Genomic DNA, 21,581 nt, shown 5'->3' with positions numbered 1-21,581 from the left:
AAACTACAGCTATGTATCTGGTATTAATTACCTTTGCCGGCATCTTATCTTTCTGCAAATACATAAAAATTTCAAGGAAGATTTTCTTTGAGAATAAAAGCTACTATTTTCCTGATTTATAAGATTTAAACGGTTCAATAAAATTTTTATATCAAATCAATTTTTCTCTTTCGTATTAGAAAGCAAATATTAACTCAAATCAAAAATTGTATCATAATTATGTGCATTTCATAACAAAATGTTTTTGGAAAAAAAACAGTATTGATTTATTTATTGATGATTGTTTAGGCTTTTGCATAGAATACAGCCGCGATTAAAATAAACCACTGAGGGTCTGGTTTAAAATTTCATATTCAAAAATATGCATTATTCAACACAAAAATAAACACTTGCGTCGATTCAAACGTTTTCTTTATACAATTTCTGGTCTTAACAAAAAACTTCGCAAAGCAGCAAAAAAACAATTTGCTGAATGCATGCAAACGATTATTTACCTAACACAATCTCGGATCAGAACAAAGTTGATTTAAAATCATTCGGCGTAGACAAAAATTATTCTTACCATTGCATTTAAGTATAAAAACGTTGGCATTATGCAAACCGAACTATCAATGGAACTTTTTATGCATTTGAGTAAAAATGGCGAAAAGTATGAATGAATATATTCAGAGTTTATGCATGAAATAAGCTCGAGTGATGTATTTTTTACATTCTTGGAAAATAAAAAATTTTAAAGATTTCTTATATTAGTTTTAAAATCAATATAAAAATACATTTTTTGTGTGTGTTAATTAGTAAAAAAACTGCTGAAGAATTATAAAACAGATGACAGTGGAAAAATTAATTTGAAAAGATATAAACTTCCGAAAATTATCCTTTGTTCAAAGTTTAATTGTGGGTCTAGTATCTAGATCTTTAAAATCTGAACTCTTAAATATGCTAGGAACCTGTTTGTATAGTAAAATTAATTTATCAACTTGTACGATTTTTCAATAATCCTTAATTATACTGCAAAATATACCCCGTGATATAAATAATCCGGAATGTGAATTTTAGAATTAAAAAGAAAAACTTCTAAAGAATCAAAATATGAAAATTCTAAAAATATTTTCATATACGATAATTTTTTTTCATCAAGTAAGCATACAGTGAAGGATAAGTAATATTAAGCAATTTTACAAAATAAAATTGCCCGTTTGAAATCAATAAATTAATAAATAAAATAAATAAAAGGCCCTACTTTCCGTCTTTATTACATTAAAGATCGAGCAGAAAACTAAATATTCAATCTTAATTACAGAAAAAGGAATAACTTATCGAAAATAAATAGGTGAATAAGAAACATCACATTTCAAGTTTCCAATTCTGTTATTAGAGAAACTAAAGTCGATGCCAAAGATTATTAGTAAAAAGAAGCATGGTGATTTACATACAAATTATTGACTTCAGTTCATTATATTTCATTAAAATAATATATTAATAAATTAGAATAATTAAAGTCATTTTATTAAGCCTAACATAAGATTATAATAAAATATCTGAAATAATTATATTGAAATTTATTAAAGTAATTATGATGGAAGTATCCGACATTTATAAATTTAATAAAATGGATAACATCTGCATATCCAGTGAAGAAAAATAAATGAAATACAAAAGATCAATTAATGCAATACAAATCTGGTTTTTTAAATCTTGAGAAGCAATAAAATGCTTACCGTGACATGGTACAATACCACTCCTGTGAAGATCCAGAAATAAAGCTAAAAAATATTTTTCCCAACAGCCAATGACTGCCTTTTGAAATAAATAAAAACATAACAATGATTCGCGAACTAATTCTTGGATTGAAGAGTGAAATCATTTATTGAAAATAATTTATAAATTTCCCTAACTTTGAACAAAGGTAAATTAACTGCTGTTGCAAATTATTATGATTATGTATATGTATTAAAAATTTTCTCCACTTGCGTTTTGTAAATGATATCACTATTATTCAAATTTTAACTTTTGATTATATCTTTGGACGATGCAGTTTTTGATGAAAAAAATAATATTTGAATATTTTAAACTGTTTAATATACACGCATATTGAATTTTCTGAACATCCCGTGAAGATTATAATTTAGCTGCTTAATGTCAGCTTAACTTTAAGACATCCCTTAATTTTGGGTGATATGATTCTGTCATCATTGAGTAGTTAACAGGTTACATATGCGATATTAAAATATTACAAATTTCTATCAATGTCGTTTTAATAAAACTTGTAACTACTTCATAGATTATCCTTAATTCTTACAAATGTCTACGCCTAAAATAATTTTACATCATAATGAACTAGCACAAAACTCTAAACTGCTTTCTAGCGTATTATTCTAGAATTCAGACATTTTTAATACTGTTAGGTAAAGATCAAGTTGAACTAATAAGAAAGGTTTTATTACTAATTAGATTAAAACCTATTTAACCAGCTTACTGTAAAAATCTCGGAGTATCTTTCTATAAATCTTCAAAATTCATTTTATCTCTTTTCTAAAATTACATCGGTATTGATAAAAATTTACGAATTCTGATCACTAAATCTATAAATGTAGTAAAACAGTCTTCCAAACAGGTATTACTCTTTCTTTTTGTCTAATCTGAAATATTAACTAATATTAAAAAAAGTGGAATGATTGTTTTTCATGTTAGTTTCTTGTTATATGGAAGCCTTTTAAGTTCTGTAAATATGTTTTCGTATTAAAAAAAACTGCTCTCTTCTTCGAACTGGAATGAATACCTTAATCGTTGATTTCCATTGATTCCGTTTAAATTAATACTCACTTCAATATCAAACTTATACAGGTTGATAAGAGATTTATGGTCGGAGCAACTAAAAACAATATTCTTATCGTATTTTACGCACGAAATAATATTTTACAGCAAGCAGGTCCCAAATATCCTTTACCAATTCTTAGTTTTAACTATTCATTTTTTTTTGTTGTTAATTTTAAATGCACCCCTTTGAACCAGGTTACGTTTTTAGATTAAAATCACAACAGAAGTTAATGTTGGTTTTACGCAGGTGCAAATGAAATGAACAGGATTCTTAATACACATGATTTACGAATAATTGAACATCACAAAGGACATTTTTAATGGATCATTGTTTTATCCATTTTTATCTTCAATAATAGTTAGACTTCGAAGCAAATTTTGTTACAAAACCTCGTAAAAAAAAATTCAGTATTAATTATAATCTAAAAAATCTTTATATCGACACCTGGGCATTATTAATTCAAAATAAATTGAATTTCATATTAATAAAAAATGTATATTATCAGCTTCATACGACAAAAGATTAAAAGTAGTTAATGCCTTTATGTTAAAACGCATTAACTACTATGAAAATTAAGGGAAAACATTGCTGATGTACACATAATTCATTGTAATTAAAACATTAAGCTGATTTTCAATTTAAAGCAGAGTTATATAATTAAATGATATTTCGTTAATAATAATCTTTAAAAAGTTTTTAGTGAATGATAAATCCAGATGGATTTAAATCCTAATTTTCTTTATATAAAAGTCTTTAAAATATTATTTCTTATGCATATTTTTTATTATTAAAATCATAATGAAAAGAAATGACGATCATTTTAATTCTAAATAATTTTGATCATTAAACGGATATAGCTTTTTTTATTAAATTAAAGTAACTGATTTTTTTCTGCTACAGAAATTTACTCTATATACAAATCCGTTGCCATAATATTAGATTATCATATTACTAAAAAATAAAATTGGATTTTTATTATTATTTTAAGAAAAATCTCTTTAATTTTTAAAGTTAGAGATGCTGATGAAAACAGAATTTATAACCTAAAAATATCTTGTTCATAATTGTATTTACTCAAAGTCCTGATAGCAGATTTGAAATTATTTCTAATATTAAACATTCCAGAAAATTCAGAAACACATTAAGAATAAGGAACATAATAATATTGCACATTCATGAAGAAAACCGCGAATTACTTCATATGTCAAGTTGAGCGGTGACCATTTTTATCATTTTCCAGAAGTGGTTCAGCAGTGCAACATATTAGTTAATAATTTATCAGTAAGTTTTTGAAACAACCTGCAGAAAAGCTATAGATTTCTGTAATGTTCCTCTTTTTTAACACTGTACAGTGCACACTAACGGCAAAACATTTTTTGAGCAATACTTTATTGAAAATGGAAATTTTGTTTTTTAATAAAAATATCAACCTTTGCTCATTAATATCTAAATGGCACATGGAATAAGAATAATCTAGCTTGATAGTTTTAACTTAAGCTTAAAACTTTTCATAACACATTGTAAACATAACTGTTTTGCTTTATATTTTATATAGCAAAAGCTTCTTCCACCATGATGATTTAGTAGATTAGAAATTTTCTTCTGTATTTTTAGTATGCCGTTCCTTTAATTAATTTAGTAAAATACACAATGTGTCAATTAAAAACTGAGACATAATTTTGAAAACAAAAGATTACGTATTTAATAGATACCTATTTTTAGTAAAATCTTCGAAGACAGTCATTGTGCAGATAGTCATATGAGCAAAAAGAAAAACGTACAAAAATTCAGAATTCCTTTTTTTTCCACCGAATATCTAAAATTCTTTCACAAAGAAAAATTTTTCAATAAAGAAAAAACTTTTATCTTAAAATCAGTTATAGCCACTGACAAAAAAAATATTATTTGAAAAAATAGTAAATTGCAATTAATAAATGCCCATTATGTCTATTCATGCTTTCACTTTAGAAAAATTGCTCATTAACTTACCTATTATTAGGAGAAACCATCGGACACGTGTGCTGGAGTGATAATTTTTCGACAGAATTTTTTTACAACTAGCTTCCTAGATAATAAAAGGGGGGGAAAAACTGTTCCATAAGTTAGGTAATGCATAAATTTTTAAATAAAATTCGGTATTGACCAAACTTACTGACGTTTTTATATCTCATTGGTTAAGTGACACACTGTGCGTATTTACCAGTGCTTTCATTTTTCTGAAAAGAACAACTTTTCACAACCATTCTCTTCTGTTGAGCAAGTGAGTGAAGGATAAAAATGCATTTTTAAAACATTTATATGGTATATTAACATCGATTGTTTCGAAGAAAAGAAAATAATCGTTTTTATTCTTCTTCTTTACCCAAAAAGCTCGGTTTCTGAACCTGAAAGCTAAGTTTCTTCTCCGGCTTCAGGATTCACGCTCTCTTCTCCTTCCAACTTGATTCCATAGCCTTGGCGTATGATCTCCCCTTGCTTTTCCAAATGGCTTCGGAGTTCCGTCAGTGTCTGAAGCAAAAGGAGCCGTCGAAACTGGACAAGTTCCCGCTGGAGAAGGAGATGTTCCTCCCGTCGGAGAATTTCTTCGGCCCGAGCTTCTTGCATACGCTGGTCTACTAGATGCCTCTCTCGTCTGAGTCTCAGGACCTTATCCCGAAGCATCTCTTTGGCCTCGGCCAAGGACTTTCTGGAAACGGAAGATGATGCAGGAGTTTCGGAAAGAGGTGTAGTGCTACAGCTGCTGTTATCGCGGTCACTGCCGCAAGCACTGTCTGCTTGGGGACTTCCAGTATCAGGGGGACTGTCCTTCGAGGGCCCTAATAGGAGAAGAAAATAACGCATCACATAAATGTTCATTTGTTAAAAATATTAAATTTCTATTTTTCAATATTTCAATACGGTCTGTTTGTGATTTTTAATTTTGTATTTCCCTCAGGGAAGTACTGACTTTTAACCCAAGTCAGAGACTGAAATCCAAACATTTAAAACATTTCCAAATCGCAAACATTTCACCCTTTTAGGGTAACTTAAAATATTATTTCTAAGATATCATGCATTTTCTTGCCTTCCCATATGAATTAAATGGGCATTTATTCAATATCTAAAGCTTTTTAGCAGGTTATTTGAACAAAAATAAATTGAATTGTTCGAGGATTCTATAGATATTTCATTTACTAATGATAAATAAAATGCAAATCCATACATAGAACCTCTTTCCGAAGATGTTCCAATAGAGAACAAATGAATAGGAAGATGAATTTCTTGAATTATTTAGGGAATGAAGCGGATGAAAGACTTTCTACTTACGGATGATGCCTAGTGTCATCTCCTCATGTTCTTCTATATGGATGTAATCTTCCGAGTAGGCTTCATCGCTGCTTTCTCCGTCATCCTCTGGGGCCACTGTCGTCTGCTCCAGCAGATCCGTGGTCAGATCTCGAAAATTGATCCATGCACTGCGAGGTATCGGACGGCAGTAGGTGACAGGACAATAAGGCGTATCTTCGTCATAGAAAGACAAACGGTCAGCTTCGACAACAGGTCGTTGTCTGTGGCCTGACCGCTCGAGAGTGACCCGAGGCAGTCTGTTGGACGACGGGCTTCGGCCACTGGAGCGAAAACCACCCCATTGTTCTCCAGAGAAACCTAATTGTAAAGACAGAATGATTTTGTAGTTTTCATTAAAATTCCAAGGAAATCAGCAAAAATCTTATTTGTTTCTAATTGAGAATGGAAATTCGATTTTAAGCATCGCTGTCCGACAAAGCAAATCCTATTTATCTACCAATTGAAAAACCGTCAACTATTTCAGACTGTAAATAAATACGCTGGAATTTTACCTTCATTCTAATATTGACATTTACTATTACGAAATTATTTTTATTGTCATTCTGTTTGTGTCCACTTGATTTCAAACTATCGCTTGCTCCGTAGCACCATAATTTTGAATATTCAACTTTAGCAAGAGTTTACAAAGAGCTTATGAAAACATTTACGATGGTATTCGATACTGAATACTTTTATACTTTATTGGATATATTTATACTTTATATTGAATTTATATTATTTTATACTTTATTATTGAATACTTTAAAAATAAAAACTATTGAATTTTCTGTATTTATTGGGTTTCTTTTTCTCAATTTAATGTAGATAAAGAAACTCAATATGAGACTACAAAATAATACGTTAAAACAAATGATGTAGATTATTGTTTGATGGGTAAAAACATGCTAGACAGGCAATTATCAAATTTTTCAATGTAGGACGAAAAAATATTAGATAATGCTTTCAAAGAATCTTCTCTTCCAATCAAAATTCATTTTTAAAAAAATTAGTATAGTTAGATTCACTTATAAAAATTCAGTGTAATTAGATTTAAAGTCTCTTCTTCAGTTTTAAAAGAAGCAAAAGCAATTTAATACGAAAAAGAACTATTGTATTATGATATTAAAGACTTATTTATCTCTTCAAGGCTTAGAGGGTATAACTGTTGATTAAAGAACAAAAAAATTACAAATAATCTTCGATAAGCTTTATTTTGTATATATAAGAGGTAGGGAATAGAAAAAGGAACGGATAGGATAAGTTTTATGGGATAAAAAGCCTAATATAAGCAACAACAGCTTACCTTCCCACAAGCTGCCACTAGATTGGCTTCCAAAACCACTACCGGAAATGGATTCAGAGCTTTCGGATCCGATGGAGGAAGATCGGATTCCCGAATTACTCGCCCATCCACTTTCCAGGGCTGAATTTTTCGGAGAAGGCAGCCAAGGATTCGTTCGGATTCGACAGCGTACTCTCGGCGAATCCAAAGCGGTTGAAGAACCGAAAGCTACCTGATGGTGACTTGTGGGCAGAGGGCTCAATCCTGGATCCAAGAAACTGGTTCGTATGTGAAGTCGACCACCGATTTCTGGTGTCTCGGGTGCTCTCAACAAGGGATGGGGTGAAGGAGGATGTTTGATCCGGTGTGGGGTGCTACCAGCCGAGCGTGGTAGGTCCTTGCCAATGGGCTCGATCTTATGAAGGGGAGTGCTTGGAGTACTTTCGTCTTTCCTTCGAGGCTGGGCATCGGTTCCAAGAGTGATGCTGTCTTTCTCCTTTTTGCTCTTCCTTCGAGAACGCCCAATATGGACTTCGACCCACCGGATCAACTTCATTTTGCTAGGAGTTTTACTTTTTTCCACCTATTAAATAACCGAAAATATTAATATTACATCCTTAGATGTATATTGTTTTGAATACTGATGTTATTAAGATTGTCAATGGGCTTCATTTAGTTGCAGTTAACAAGAGAAGTAAAAAGAAATATTTCAATTCATTTCAAGATTCAACCGTAGAATCATTTTTTATTTCATTTTCAACGAGTAAAGTTGTCTAATACGTATATGGTGTTTCTTTCTGCATAATAGTTAAGATGATATATAAAGTTTTCTTTCAAGCTGAAGATTCGACGCTGATATACTTTATCTTGTCAGAATAACGTTTAGATCATAGCTTTCCAAAAATGATCGTTGAGCCGTGTATTCATTATTAACGGCATGTAGTAAGTAGTAAGGTTAAAACGTACTTCAAAATGTCTATCTTAAATCATTTCATTTTAATGTATCTTCTATAAATATCAAACCAAGGATTAATTGATTTCACGTTCTACGAAATAAAATTATGTTAATATAACGAAAATGTAAATTTTCAAAATGCCATTGATTATTAAACTTTTTCTTCTTCATTTTCTGATTAATGTTTTCTTCATCAGTATCTTCAATGTAAAAAAATGCTACGATTATATATATATATATATATATATATACATATATATATATATATATATATATATATATATATATATATATATATATATATATATATTTGTAAGTATTTGAAATTCCAAAAATAATTTTTTAAATTCTTTCATACGTATTTGTGGAAGTTTTGCAGGCGAAAAGATATCATTTCAATTTGAAAAATTTAAGAAACGTTCCAACGGAAATTTTTTCTCTAGATGATGCCTTTCCGACAGATAAAGACAGTCAATTTGAAGAAAATAGTTAAAGCATTATCAGTAATATTATGTTTATGTATCTAATATTTCAGCGACAGCATAATTTTAACATTATAAGAATCGCCGTTTTTACAGCAAACTGATACGAGTTATTTCTGCAAATTTTAGACAACAACAAAAATTATCATAGACCACGATTTGAAAGGAAAAGCAAAAACCTCTTACCAATTGTGACCTTGAAGAGGGAGCACTCTTCGTTTTTCGGCTCTTCGAACGGAAATCCATAGTGACTTTTGGCTACATGAAGACCTCTAATAGGAAATCGATTTTTTCTGGGGGAGAAGCCACCAATCACTTTGTGGTATGCAAAAAGGACTAGGAAACAGTTACTTCGTTTAAAGGGATTTTCTTTAATATTATTTTTGTATCTTACTCGAAGAGATATGCATTTTGTTTAATTTCAGAGGACGTAAACAAGTCATCAAGTTGTGCCACTTGAATATCTTTTTAATAATAATTAAAAAAACATTATTGATAATGGAATTATTCAATATTAACTATTATAAATGACGGAATTATAAAAGAAATTCTTCACATCTTCAGCTGAGTTTAACTAATTTTTTAAAACGTATTCGCAAAGAAGCTTGTTTTTATGATGGTTAACCACATTACTGTACATTTAACTTTCAGGGCCTTATTTTTCAGTTTACACTATTTTATTATTTTATGGTTTTTAGCTACCTTAGTTAGCTCATCTCTATTTAATTTATTCGAAATACAAATAAAAAATTGAATTTTAATAAAACTGTTGGAAGAAAAATCTGATATTTATAAAATTAGCTGATATAGATAAAGTCAAATAAGTTTAGCACTCTTTTTTCCCATCTTTTAAATTTAAATAAATAATCCACCAAGTTTTTAAGCGGCATTTGTTAAAGAATATTCACCAGCATTTTTCTAAGAAAATTTCATTACTTTTTTTAAGCGAGAAACTGTGCAAACCAGCTGCTTTTTTTCTGAAAAATTGTTATTTTTGTAATTTTTTCGCTTTCCTTTTATTCCTTCATTTTTATATTCATCATCATTTACAAGCTCTAGGAATATATGATCGCATTTTTGATACTACCAATAGACCAATGTATGAAATTGCTGTATATTAACGAGTACTTTCATGAAGTTTTCCTTCGCTTTTTTTTATAAATGTCATAAAATTTTAGTAGGCATTTCGATTCTACTGTGAAAGAAGTTTTTTTAAGTGGCATAATAAGCCCCATATCTGATTAAAAGTAAGCTGAAAATATTTACCTTTTTCCTGAATTTTTCCACTGCTCGTGAATTAAAACTTCATTGTTGTTATTTGCATTTATTGTTCAAAAAATTTTCATTTAAAAGAATATCATTTGATGCTTTTTATACTAATAATATTTATACTTTAAATTCAAATAGTCTAGGATATATACATTCCTTGTTGGCATTTCAAAACTTAGAAAAGCAACTGTAAAATAAAGCATTTACAAAAACGCAAATGTCACTAAACATTTATCACAAAAACACTTCAGTTTGTAGCTCATATATACATTTAAAAAACTGTATTTTGCTGCTAACTTGCATTTTCATCTACACGTGAATGTGCAATTGTATTTCCATGACGTGCCTTTCCAAATAACAACTTCCAAATCGCTTACTCATTATTGTAGCCTGTTTCTACTGCCTGTGAGTTGTAATACACATCTATCTGTTTCTGTGATTGCATATTTCGTTAAATAGTAATACACATCATATAGAAATAGAAATGGTTCACGTTGCTTCAGAAACTAATTATTTTTTATATTTTTTTATATGTTTATATATAAAATATTATTTTATGCATTACCTTGTTAAATTCTCAGTTAAATACAAAAATGCTCTACAAAAGATATAAATATTATTTAAAATCATTTCGGCAAAATTTATTAATTAAAGTAAATACGATCTTTCTACACTGTCATTTTTTACTAACATATAACACTCAATGTTTGGACGATTAGTCATATTTAATAACATCAGGGTCTCTTCAGGATCCACATACTTGTGTGCTTTATACTGTTTATAACTTTTTAACCAAATTTTTTTATATGCTCGTTATTTATTGTAAAGCAGAAAAAAATTAATAATAAATATAGTAAGCATTGTCTTCTAATGCTGAAAATTCAACAAATGAATGTATCAAAAATCTCTTATCTACCTTTTTTTTCCTAAATAAAGTTTCATCTCATAAATAAGTCTGTATATTTTAAATTTCTCAAGTGCTAAAGTTATTTCATTTTACGCTTTCTCCATAACGTAATCAGAGCATTATCTCCCATTTTCAGTCGCTTAGAGCTTTACAATTATTTCGTACAAAAACAGAATTTGAATAATTCAATCAATCCTATTCTTCTGCAAAATTTAACTTACTGAAGTGACACACTAAAGAATTGATTTCGCTGACAAAACCAACGACTGCCCTCTTCCCATCTCATTGTTGAGATGACAGAACCCCTCTCTCTTTAGTTTGTGTGCCACGAATTCTCTCGACAAAGCGAACTGAAAGGGTTTCCATGAAGCTCATTTTCCAATCAATATTTATCCCCATTCACTACAGTTGTTCTCTGTTGACATCGCGTTGCATTTCTCTCACAAAGACCTGGTACAATAGGGAAAAATAATACGCATATTCGGAGCTCTTTTTGAACGATTTTTCGCCTATCCCTACTTAATTATCAACAATCGGTGCAGCAGTAGGGTGTCATCTAAGCAGTTTTTCTCATGGGATTCTGCCATCATGGACAGTTTTCTCATAGGGTAACCATTCATTGAGGAATCAACACTGCTGTATTAAAATGCCGTAGGTCAAATTTAAAATATTTTATTGATGTAAAATACTTGTTAAAGTTGGCTATATGTGATCTCATATTGCTTCATGTGGTATATAGTTGTGGTATGTTATCATAAAATGCTATAAATTACTATGAGTTCAACTATTTAATCAAAACTGGGTATCTGTTTTTCTGATTGGGTTTTTGGCATGCAACATTTTGATATAATAGAGACGAAATGAATTAGCAGAATATTGCAAGCATTTCCTCTAATCCATTGACTCGACATCTGTATAGCCATAAGTATAAAAAAGTTGCTTTTAGATCACAAATTCTAGATCTGACATAATTTACAAGTTCATTAACCAAATGAATCAATGCAATGTTGATGTCATTTTGTGTTTAAGCTGTGTTACGCAATATGTTTCACTCTATAATTCAGCAGAAGAAATTAATGTATTATTAAAATTCCTTTTTGAACCTAATCAATTGGTACCCTGAATTATGCATATTTTTGGTTTGTTATTTTTGCCTATCTCAGTTTTCCAAATAGAAAAAGGATATGATGTAATCAGATTTTCTTCGTTGTTTCCTACCCTCAAGGGCAGTTTTCTCCATTTTTTTAAAATTTTATGTTCAAATTTTCAAAATGCCTTTTGATTGCTATTTACTAATTTGTCAACCAAATGAAACAGATTTTATACAGAATAATTACCAGAAGACTTTCAAGATACATTATGGGCCAATGAAAAAGGTTTTAAAAATTGATTTTTGATCAAATACTTGAGAGCCCTGAAATATTACTTTATTGGCGATTTTTATCGCTTTTTGCAAGTAGGATGTGCTGTGTGTAGATTTTCCTGAATAATTTCTGTTTTCTCTCATTATGCACTTATCCAAATAGAATTGCGTTAAAAGTTATTTTATTTTATAAAACCTTACACTAACATTCTGCAAATATTCAATTTAAGAAAATAAAAGAAAGGTTTGGCAAGAAATTCTTCAGTTCAGTGAGTCGGCATTTGAATAAATGCCATATTAATGGAGTCCAAACAGTAAAAAACGCACAGATGCTAGCAAAAGAAATCACACTTTTAGAAATATATTGGAGGTTTTTCTTGTTGTTGTTTTTGTTTGGAGAATAGCTTAACTTCTTAAAATCTGTGGTATTTCTTTAATGATTTATATTGAATCAAATAATAATCAGCACGGATGAAAGAAGTAAGTAAATAAAAATTAATAGTGCTTTCAAAGTTTCAAAATATTGTTAATTTGTATTTTAAGTAGAAATCTTTATGGTAGTTCTTTCTAAATTTTATCGTATCTATGCTTAAGTCGTATGTTTCTTTTATAAACACAAAAAACTGTTGAAATCACTATTTTCGATCGGTGCTTTACTCTTTTTTTCAATGTTCGGATTAAATGGATTTTCAGACTATCAGTACTGAAAGTAGCAAGATTAGGATAGTTTATTGGTAAATAAAATAAATTCATATTTCAAAATTACAAATTTTTTTTAATCTTATGTAGAATTTATAATTAAGAAAATAGTCTTCTGAAAATAAAAAATGGATTACTTTACTTTGGCGTTATATAATCTCCAGGTAATTTTCAAATACATTATTGTGATTAAAAAACCAATGGTTTTAAGTTTCTCAGAAACTGCAAAATTTTTATATTGAAAATTACTTTTTAAAACAATTTTATAATTTTATCTTCTCAAGCTATGATTGTGTATTTTTAATACCAAAATTTTCAACTTTATAAATATTTATGTTAACTCACTGATAAATATTTATGTGACAGAAAATCTAATTTATAACTAATTTTGTAAAAAGCCCATAAAGTTATGCGTAATAAATTAGTAGTAAGAAATATCCATAACCTCTACAACACGCCTCATCTAATGTTCAAATGGGCTTTCTCTGTTTATTAACATTTAGATATTAAGGGGAAAATTTTCCAATGATCACAAAAAATATAGTTACTTTCTGACCTTAATTGCAATTATTTCATCTTCTACTAAAAAATATTTTTCATCATGGAAACTAATTATCCTGCCCTTTTATTGGAAATGTAATGAATTTTTGATGCATAGAGCAATCAGATTATGCAAAATAAAAAATTTCTTGCTATCTCTTAAGAGACTTTTCAGTAGAAAAACCTCCTTCTCTTTAAGATTGTACTATCCCTCCGCCTCTTTCTCAATACATTTTCTGCAGACTTTTATAGACCCCATTATGTACATTGTCTGCGCGTAACTACACAAAACCTTGCTCAAGCCATTTGCTAATGGAACCATGGTGGCTGCATTACAGCATATAAAACTTTCATGGAGTTTGTAGCTCTTATTTTTGGACCAATACACATAGATGTGGGGCAAAAAGCTCAACTCATCTGCTCTGAATCATCAACTCGACAATCACACCGGGGAAAAAAACCTCCTTATGGAATTATTTATTTTGTTTACGATTCGGACTTGGGTTATCTCTGTGTTTTTATTGCATCTAGGATGTGTATATATATATATATATATATATATATATATATATATATATATATATATATATTAGTTCTTAGCTTATGAAACAAAATTGGTTATTCCTTTCTAAACGACAAAAAAATGAAAAGATGCTAACAGTGTTTTATTTTCTGTATAAAAACAAGTAGAAACAATATTGTTTGAAACACAATTAAATATATTTTATTAATTCATTTTTAGTAGATAAATGTAGTAGATATTTTTAGTAGACAAATGTATAGGATATTCTAGGAATATTTCGAATTTTACGAATAACGTCACTAATACGATTATAAGTTGACTTTATCATTGCAGTACTCCCACATGTCAAAAAATACATTTTTTATATGAAATACAACCAGCTGTGTCCCATTTTAGATTCAAATTTTAAGCTTGCAAAGCATAAAAATCTTTGGCTACGAAACGGGTCTCTTTCGGAAAAGTTTAATTTACCGAAAAATACTTTTCAGAAATCTTGGAAGCATTAGCGTCTCCTTAATCATTTTGAAAAAGGATAGCAGTTGCGGAGGAGGGGGAGGTTTTTTGGCAGTTTAAAATGTGAAGTAATGATCTGAAAAGAGCAGTTTTGTAAGCTTTATTTCACATTGCATAATCTAGATGAAAGTTGTTTATGGCATATTTTTCTCTGAATATATCACTTTTCAAATATCCTTATTCCACACTGCTATGTTTTATATAAGACTTTCAAGAAAGACGGTATTAAATATGAAAATGAAAAAAGATTTTGTGATATTTATTCTTTTTGTTTGGATTTCCATCTCCTTCTTATAGAAGAGCTCTCTCAACGAAGTCTTATCAGAAGAAAGATATAAATCATAAGAAAATTATTCCAAAAAAATTATTGTTTCAATTTTCCAATGAAAGCTTATCATATAAAACTCAAGTAAAGAAAAGAAGTTTGCAAAAGATATAGAAACACTTCGCTAATAATTCAGTTTAAAACAATCGTGAAAATCTACAGAAAATACATTCTTTTTCTCCTTTTCTAATAATCATCCAATATTTTTTATTCTCCATTCTTACTTCTTTGAGTTTTTTACATAAATAAAGAACAACTTTGATATCATTTTAAACAGTAAATACTGCATTCTTCATTTTTTTTAAAGTATCCTAACCATCAATTACACAGCAAAGGGTTGTTTTTTTTTCATGCCTAAAGAAATTTTATGGAAAATAATATATATTTTTGCCTTATACTTTTTCATGGTTATTTCATTGATATGCAGATAATGACCAACATATTGTGAATGTTGCATTTGAGATAACTAAACTTCATTTTCTGAACGTGCTCGTCTTTTGATACTGACGCAAACTCATGTAGAAAAGCCTTAAGGCTTACCTGAGATGAATACAAGTAAACCGAACAAATGATCATCATCATGACAAACATCATTAACCGAACATTATCATCGTATATAAAGGCAAAAAGTTGCCTTACTTCCAAACTGCACTTGAACTAAATTTATTTTTTCTTCCTGTAATTCGGTAACTGATGACTAAACTTTTGGAGAAAAAAATAACTACAATCACAGTGGGAACATTTCGCTTGAAATTATCTATTAAATGACTTGCTACTTTAAGTTATATGTTTTATATCTTCGAAATACAGTTTTACTTAAAACTTTAACTCTGGTACACAATGAACAAAGCATACGGCTACAGATGATAAGCTATCCATATTTCTTATAATGGCATGATTATTATTTGATTTCAAACTTTTTTATATATCCAGTGAATTCCTGCACATACAAAATGACATCAATATTATATCAAAATATCGCATGTCGATTTCTCCACTATATTTTATTTGTCGATTTCTCCACTATATTTTATTGATGCAAAATGCTTGCATAAGTTAGCTTTCAAAGTGTTATATACAATATTTGAATACTGTTTGTTGTTATAAAATAGGATCAGTTGGGGTAATTAGGAAAGAATTTTGCAGTCATTCATTTTTTTTCAACTTGAAGTGATCATATGAAAAGGAAAATATTTCTGTAATTTATGCGAATGTATGATCGTGCTCTAGGGAGTTAACTAAACTATGCCTATTTTTCCAAATTAATATATTAACTAACCAATTTCAGGAACATACTCCTGTTCCTGAAACTGGATATTCATAATAACTCCGATTTGTTCCCAATTGTCCCAAAGACTACAAGATAACTGGGAATATCTATTTTGACTTCTGATCACAGTAATTTGAAGAGAAGAAGGCAGATGTTTCTCTGCTCGCTAAAATCTCATCTGCGCATACTGTGACCACTGTTGCCAATTATTGTCACTGACTTTGTCTTATGTGAATAGTGGTTCCAAGCATTACATTAAATTTTCTTATATTTTGCAGTATGTGGTTTTTTGCATACGGCTTTTTGATACAACAGATTCATGATATGGAATCTAATCGGTTGTGTTGAGAGATGATCATGTAGCAAAAGATTCTCTCTATTTTTTTATTTATTTCATGGTCATTAATTATGTGGTTCCAAAATCCCATGTTCATACAGTCCCAACCGACTACAAAACTATATCTAAAATCAAAATTCACATCAGTAACATACTTAAAATCATACATTAAGATGAAGACAGAAAACTAGACATAAAATCAATATTAAATGTTCAAATTGTGACAAAAGAATACATAAAAATATTTAGATAAGAATGACAAGAAATTTTCTGTATGGAATCAGTAATTTTTAATTTAGTGTTCTAAAATTTTTATAAACATTTTGGTTAAATTTTCGGTACTTATTGGTATATATTATTCATTCATTTATGTGAATATATTATTTATAATTTCATAAAGGTAGATTATTTAAGCAAAGATCAAGCAGTGTCAGTTAATCTTCTATGAAATAAAGGATATACTCGATAAAATAAATTTCTATTAAATAAAAGAAAAAAGATTTAAATTAATAAAAAGAGAGAAAAATATTATAAAATTAAAAAGATTTTTTCTAAAGCAATGAATTTCAAAGAATTGTTTCAATCTTCCTCCTTTTTAAAATATATACTCTTTAGGGCATTTATTCAGGTTTAACGCTAAATGTTTTAACAAATAATAGCTTTGTTTAGAATTATTTTTCACCTGCAACAAAATAAATTTTTAAGAAGCAAATTAAATTATCCGTTAGTAACTGACTAAAGAGATTTATAATTTTTCTATTTAATTCATTCAAGTATATTAGAGTCATCTATCTACAAAAAAAATCAAGAAATGTAGAGAATGTGATTGAGGAATAATGGATTTCAAATTTTTTAATAATTGAATATATAATTAAAGAATCTGAAAACTCTAGATTATTTTTATCAATTTTTCCAATAGGAATTTAAAACATTTTCTAACACAGAAAAACAGTATATATTTAGCATCTAATCAATAAAAAAAACATAGAACTATAATAATTTTTTCAAAAATCATAAGCGAATTAACTTTTTAATTTCAAAATTTCATGACTTAAATTGTAGTTCCATAAATTAATTAGGAATTGTTGCAAAAATTATGTGCAAACATTTCGTAAGCACAATTCAAGCATTTAAAAAAAATTCTATGTTTTATTAGAATTCAAAAAGGAACCTATACCTAACAGCACATAAATTATTTTTATAAAAATATGGTCCAATAATTAAATGGTGAAATATTCTTACTAAGGGTTTTATAGCACGTAAATATTATTTTTTGAAGTTTTAGAGTTTCGTTATTTAATATAGAATTAAAAATTTTTGTTAAGTTTCTCTTATTTCAGTTTGGTTCAAATTCTATTTAGTATTTTATGTTCAGTTTCTTAATTGAGGCTTTGAAAATCAGAGCTCACAATTTTCGATCAGTTGAGCTTGGCATCATGTTGGGGCGAAGGACAGATTGATTCCACCCTTTAAAACTATAATGGCAGAAATTTAGCGGTTTGTATAAGATAATAGAGCTTGTCAAATACTTCATTTTCAATGTTTATAAAATATCGTGCCTGATTCAATTTAATGAAAATTGTGTTGGTTCATTCTGATTCTCATATTTCAATTCTCATGAAATATGCAGAGAGCTGTATTTTTCTTTTCTTTAAAGGCATTCAAATGTTAACTTATAAAAGAAAATTCTAAAAATATTTTTATGATTTAATGTGTCGTGTATTTTTTCAGCTCAGAATTCTTTGCAATCTGCAACTTAAGTGGTAAAAAAAAAATTGCAAGAAATTTTTCAAAAAATGGTTTAGTTTTTTAATGAGTTCCCTGAGAAAAATTTCCCTTAAGCCATTCATTAAAATATATAGGCCTATAAAGGCTTTAAATTCTGGGGCAACAGAAAAAATTAATTTAAATTCCTAATAAATAGTAAATACTAATATATTACTTGGAAAAATAAAGATTATAAAATGAATTTTTTCTAACAGAAAAAAAAAACTATATTTTTTATTTTGCGTTTATTGTAGAAAAGGAATTTTTTTTATCATAAAATCCTATTTTATTTATTTAAAGTATTGATAAATGGGTGTTTTTTACAGAGTTCAAATAATGTATCTGTTTAATGTGCTGTGGTATGTAATTTACAACAGTAATCCTTTCTGCTTCTTTTTTTTATTAATATGTGTATTCAGTTCAAAAATTTTAATCATCATATGACCTAGCATCTATATCATGCCCTCTCTTTTTTTATAGAAATAAAGTGCTTTCAATAAATCATGAACATAACATATCTGGTAAAATAAATACATGCAAACGCGAAATAAAAGTTAATAAATTAATGAAAATATTTTTTAAAATGACAATTTTTTCATCTTTATTTTGACTGCAGAATGATTTTGATTTATTTTTGTAGCGAATTTGAAAGACCAATAAAAGTGTATTAATTGCCAAGAATTTCAAAAAATAGAAATAAGAAAAATTCCTGAGCTTCAAAATAAAAAATAATTCTTTCCATCGAGTAAAACGGGTAGAGTCATTTAAGTAAAAATCTTAACTTTGATGAGTTTAAAATCAATTTTATTATTGTAACAATTTTTTAGTATGAATCACATTAGGAAAATAATTAGTGTATGAATGTATAATATAAGAGGTTGAATATTTCATTTGTCTAAGTATCAAGAAAATTATTCATTCATCTTAGCAGTATTTGTTCTCACTTAACATTCATTTAGGCAAATTTTGACAACAGGCCACAAATATAAAGATTTCATTTAAAAAAAAACAGGAAGGGAGAAACATTCACAAATTACAGAAGTTAAAAATGATATTATCTTAGTAAGCTTTTTAAAAACGTACCGACTAAATGAAAGTTATTATATTGCAACTCATGCGAATAATTGTAACACAATTAAAACCATTGTAATAATTTTTATTATTTCAAATATCTAAATATATAGCCTTTGAAATTATGCTTGCTTTATCTTTAATAACCGACGAGGAATCAATATAAACTTGATTGGCATTTATTTATTTCAACAGTTGAAATTTTATATTTTACATTTTTATTTATTTTTATCTTAATTAATATTATATAAATTTTTATAAAATCATTTTTGATATTTCAGGAAATATTTGATCATTGTGTTATTATTGCAAATATTGTAAAAAATCGTTTTATCATAATAGAAATATTTTAAAATTAATATTCTTAAATATTGGCAATGGTAATTAGAATACATGTTCTAATTGCATAAACTCATTGCGAAACATTCTTGCAAAAGATTTATATGATTAATTGATGTACCCTTTTAGCTAATTTATACTTGTTCGAAAATACGCAGATTTCAAACTTAATCTTTAACCTTTTACTAAATTCAAGTATAAAAATATGAAAAGTATAAAATAAACAAGTGATAAAACCTTATCACAATTAATTTAAAATATTTACATACATTAAATGTTCAATCACAACATGAGATTCACTGAAATGTTTCAAATCTGAACATTCCAAAATACAAAGAAATAGCAAAAAAATAGCAATAGCAAGAAAATCAAAAAGAAATATTTATTACAAATCTGCACTAATAATAAGTATTATCCGAAATAAATAATGCGAATCGTAAGTATAAAATATGAATCTCAAAATCAAATTTATGAAATATAATTATGCAGTAAAAAAACTATAAAAATTGAGAAATTTAATTAAAAAGTGATCGATCCCTTCAAAGAAACTTTGAAAGAATGGTAGGCTGAATTGCATGAATTACGTGAAATAAAAATTAAAAAATAGCAAAAATAATTACCTGAAAAAGTATTTATTTGTATCATATGTGTTTCAAGATTTGCTTAAAAGCATAAACATCAGCAAAGACATTGCCTGACCAACACAATTGGCTAATGTTTACAGAATATTCATCATCAGAATGATTTTTTAGTAATAGAATATAAGTTTGTAAAAACTTATATCTATATATAAACCTATGTCTTAAAAGTAAACAGAAATTTTTATAAGCGCCAGAAATCCAATTTAGTGGCTGCAGTTGTTTACGTCCCTATGACAACCACAAGCCGATTACTTCAGAGAAAAATCAATTTCGTCTTATTGATTTCGAACCAACAGATCAACAAAATGCAAATATGAAGCATATCTAATTTAAATCCTCTTTACCATTAAGTGCATAATAGTTTACTGAAAAATACCTTTTTCGGGCTACATTTGCAGCATTACCTTTTTATCTTCGAACGAGTGATTAAAGTTTCAATGTCGCATTGCCGCAATCAACAAGAAAACAATTCCTGGGACCACACGTGCCGTGCGCAATTCTCAGAACTCGCATGCCCTCAACTCAGAGTAAACCATTTTAACCGTAAACACCCCTCATCGATCTTTAATTGTTGGTCCGCAACCTAACCTGAAGCAAAATCTTTCTCAAGACGATAAATACTCGCGTAATCTCGGTTTTCCTTGAGGCGAGCCAAACGATAATAAGAAGCGGAAAGGCCTATCGAACGCGTCCCGAGGAAGTAAAGAAGGTTGTCACCTACCTGCTACACTTTAAGGGCCTCGTGTTGAATCTCCTTAGACATGTCGAGGACAGGGTCTCGCTACCCGATCCTGATAGGAAATGGCGGAGGATGAGGAGCAGAGGGATTCGGAGAAACTAGAGGACCATTCCATTAAGGAAAGAGGGGCGAAGGGATATATCGATTTTATACGGAGTCTGCTCCCCTTCTCTTCCTTGCCATTCCATTTTAGAGCCGCCAAAGTTTCATTTTGAATGTTTGTTGAAGTACGTGGTGATGAGGGTATGGTTAAAAACCTTAGATGTAGGGAACTAGAAAGGGGGAACTAATTTATTCTCTTTGAAATAATTATAAGCTGAGCACTTCCATAAATGTTCGATTAGTTAGTTGTCCTAGGTGACTTTCTTGGTCTATATTGTTTTATAAGTCAAATATAGTATAAAACAGAAATGG

At 28.7% G+C, this 21,581-nt stretch overlaps 1 protein-coding gene across 3 annotated transcripts; it reads right to left on the bottom strand.

The window, feature by feature from the left end:
- Positions 1–3,733: 3,733 nt before the first annotated feature.
- LOC129961116 (uncharacterized) lies at positions 3,734–21,218 on the bottom strand. Of its 3 annotated transcripts, none has more exons than XM_056074954.1 (5): positions 21,150–21,216; positions 9,051–9,157; positions 7,449–8,010; positions 6,125–6,463; positions 3,734–5,634 (listed from the first exon to the last, which is right to left on the bottom strand). In XM_056074954.1, exons 2-5 carry the CDS (start codon positions 9,108–9,110, stop codon positions 5,210–5,212), a joined length of 1,386 nt encoding a protein of 461 aa, XP_055930929.1. In that variant the 5' UTR covers positions 9,111–9,157; positions 21,150–21,216; the 3' UTR covers positions 3,734–5,209. The 3 variants fall into 3 exon arrangements, with proteins under 3 accessions (XP_055930929.1, XP_055930930.1, XP_055930931.1); XM_056074955.1 differs by lacking the exon at positions 21,150–21,216 and adding an exon at positions 20,805–20,826; XM_056074956.1 differs by lacking the exon at positions 9,051–9,157 and having other exon boundaries at positions 21,150–21,218.
- Positions 21,219–21,581: the final 363 nt, after the last annotated feature.

This window comes from Argiope bruennichi, chromosome X2 (assembly GCF_947563725.1).
Source record: "Argiope bruennichi chromosome X2, qqArgBrue1.1, whole genome shotgun sequence".
Classification (NCBI taxonomy): domain Eukaryota; kingdom Metazoa; phylum Arthropoda; class Arachnida; order Araneae; family Araneidae; genus Argiope; species Argiope bruennichi.
This window is presented reverse-complemented; position numbering and strand designations above follow the sequence as displayed.

Bases quoted from the DNA above. Each gene is read 5' to 3' on its own strand.
- LOC129961116 (XM_056074954.1), bottom strand. From the start codon at position 9,110: ATGGATTTCCGTTCGAAGAGCCGAAAAACGAAGAGTGCTCCCTCTTCA. The intron at 8,011-9,050 runs GTAAGAGGTTTT...GTTATTTAATAG, and splicing joins CCTCTTCAAGGTCACAATTG to GTGGAAAAAAGTAAAACTCC. The intron at 5,635-6,124 runs GTAAGTAGAAAG...TTCTCCTATTAG, and splicing joins GATGACACTAGGCATCATCC to GGCCCTCGAAGGACAGTCCC.